The following is a 2,610-nucleotide window of genomic DNA, read 5'->3' on the forward strand; positions in this document are numbered from 1 at the left end:
TGCTGAAGAGCAATCACTGGAAATATGGGGCAGATTCTTCCCACTCCCTAGAGCTGGGCTCACTGGAATTGGTATTCATATATACATTTGATATTTAATTTTTTTAATGCTAAATTTTAAAAGATTTTTTAGACGACGAGTATATATTTGGACGATCTGAAGACTGTGATTATTGCTTTGAGAGAAGAGGAGGCACGTCCAACCAGCACTACCCCACCTACTCCAGCACTCATTTCAGAATATACAGAGTGAGAATAAAAGAGAGAACGAGAGACAAGGGGAGAAAGAAAGGTTGGGGAAAACAAGAAAAATGGATGAGAAATTGAGAATCATAACATGATACAGTGTACATGGAGAAAAGGATATTTTTTGTTTATAGGAAAGGAGCAAAACTGATTCGAATCAGTTTGTTGTGTTTCTTCAAGATAAAAGGTAAGTTTGATATATTTGTATTCATAATGATCATCATTTCTCTTTTTTTATCCTTTCTCTTAGCTCTAATGGTACTTTTATTAATGGCGATAAAATTGGTAAAAATAAGACCCATATCTTGAACAACGACGATGAAATATCACTCTCAGTCAAAAACAATAAAGGTAAGTGCTTTCTCATTATTAATAGCCACACCTCCTTCTCCTTGTAGTGTTTGTGTTTAATGATAGAAGTGTCTCAGAACAAAACAACAATTTACCAGAAGTAATAATAATAATAATAATATTATTAATTAATAATTAGGAGTTTAAAGACAAGTACACAATGTCAAAGCAAATAGGAAAGTAAGCAGTCATTCTTAAATACAATATACATCTTTAATTTGTTTCTTCAGAGGAGCTTGTGGTATAGTCAAGTTAGCATTTCACAGAGAAACGTGCAAAGGCTATGCTATCAAGATTATCAGCAAGAAGATGTTTTCAGTTGGAGTATGTTGCATGTATAGTTACCCTATCCTCCCTCTCTCTCTCTCTCTCTCTCTAGCCTCATCTTGGTAGAGCTGCTATGGAAGAAGTCAAAATAATAAAGGCACTGCAACATGTTAGTGTAGTCAAATATATTAAATATTATCCACGGGGTAATAGTAAAGATTACTTAGTTTAATAATAATGCAAAAATCTAAACATTTATTATTATAGAGACTAGTATCATAGTTAATAATAATAACAGTGTCAAGAATAGTAACTGCTTTAATTTATTTTACCCACTGCTATTGCTTTTTTTCTTCTTAGCCGTGCATAATTCGAGTTGAAGATTTATACGAGTCGACTGATTCACTTTACATTGTACTTGAACTGTGAGTGACAACTATTAGTCTGTTTCTAAGTAATGCCCACCCACCCTACAGTGTCGAAGGAGGTGAACTGTTTGACAGAGTCATACTAAATGGAAAGTTTAATGACAAGGTCGGGAAGCTACTGTTTTATCAAATGGTTGTAGCCGTCAAAGTAAGTAAGGGAGACATGGAAAATGAGTTACTTATTTTTTTGCAGTATCTTCACGATAAAGGTATAACGCATAGGGATCTAAAAGTCAGTATATGTTAGTATATTATTGGTATATTATTAGTATAACTGTAGCCTGAGAATATCCTATTGTCATCTACTGATGAGGAGACTCTAATTAAAGTCACAGACTTTGGACTCTCAAAGTTTGTCGGAGAGCAGTCTCTGATGAAGACACTGTGTGGCACTCCGAGTTACCTTGCTCCTGAGGTATTGTGGGTGGGGTTGATGGGTGTGGTCTGATGGTGTCATAATTAGGTGATCAAGTCGGCAGGTTTGGGTGGATACAGTAAAGCTGTGGACTGTTGGAGCTTGGGAGTTATTCTATACATAATGTTAGCATTTGGAATAATCTGATACTAATGTGTAATTGGCTTATTTTTGTAAATGGCCATAACTCGAATATTTGAGTTCGGAATTAGCTCAAACTTTCTACATAGCATAAGGACTTCAATATGTATCAGAAAATTTAATAAAAATTTTGGGTGATTTTGGAGCCATTTTTTGGAAAAAAAAACCATGGGCTATATAGTACAGGGATTTTTTCAGAAATTGGCCTATTTTTAAAATGACCATAACTCAAATATTTGAGCTCGGAATTGGCTCAAACTTTCTATGTAGCATTAGTACATCAATATGTATCAGAAAATGTAATAAAAATTTAGGGTGATTTCCGAGCCATTTTTTGGAAAAAACCATGGGCTATAGTACAGGGAAATTTTTGAAAATTGGTCGATTTCTTTAGATGACCATAGCTCAAAAATTTCTTGTCAGAATCAACTCAAACTTTCTACATGGCATAAATACATCAATATGCATCAGAAAATGTAATAAAAATTTGGAGTGATTACGGAGGCGATTTTTGGAAGAAAGGATTGGCTATTATAGTAAAGGGTATTTTTCAGAAATTGCTTATTCTTTAAAAATTAATTAGTTACATGTATATTATCACAGGTTAGGAGGGTATCCACCATTTTCTGATGAAATAAGAGAGCACAGTTTACACGATCAAATTTGTCAAGGAATATATTCATTTCCACCTGCTTACTGGAATGGAGTCTCCAAAGATGGTAATCCTATGCTACTCCACTTGTGCTTTAAGCAGTCCTAACTT

At 34.2% G+C, this 2,610-nt stretch overlaps 1 protein-coding gene across 1 annotated transcript in view; it reads left to right on the forward strand.

Annotated features, from left to right (window-relative positions):
• Positions 1-4: 4 nt before the first annotated feature.
• LOC100639331 (serine/threonine-protein kinase Chk2-like) overlaps positions 5-2,610 on the forward strand; it is a gene marked incomplete at its 5' end in the record, with an annotated part of 3,680 nt that continues 1,074 nt past the window's right edge. The window contains 14 exons of the mRNA XM_020003909.1: positions 5-71; positions 124-248; positions 380-432; positions 496-596; positions 644-696; positions 736-776; positions 827-920; positions 976-1,032; positions 1,224-1,288; positions 1,340-1,439; positions 1,485-1,523; positions 1,572-1,706; positions 1,755-1,831; positions 2,451-2,605. Of these exons, the coding sequence (XP_019859468.1) occupies positions 5-71; positions 124-248; positions 380-432; positions 496-596; positions 644-696; positions 736-776; positions 827-920; positions 976-1,032; positions 1,224-1,288; positions 1,340-1,439; positions 1,485-1,523; positions 1,572-1,706; positions 1,755-1,831; positions 2,451-2,605 (1,162 nt within the window). The remainder of the gene's footprint in view (positions 72-123; positions 249-379; positions 433-495; positions 597-643; positions 697-735; positions 777-826; positions 921-975; positions 1,033-1,223; positions 1,289-1,339; positions 1,440-1,484; positions 1,524-1,571; positions 1,707-1,754; positions 1,832-2,450; positions 2,606-2,610) is intronic.

The sequence above is a fragment of the Amphimedon queenslandica genome, unplaced genomic scaffold (genome assembly GCF_000090795.2).
Source record: "Amphimedon queenslandica unplaced genomic scaffold, v1.1 AMPQUscaffold_12480, whole genome shotgun sequence".
NCBI classification, from domain to species: domain Eukaryota; kingdom Metazoa; phylum Porifera; class Demospongiae; order Haplosclerida; family Niphatidae; genus Amphimedon; species Amphimedon queenslandica.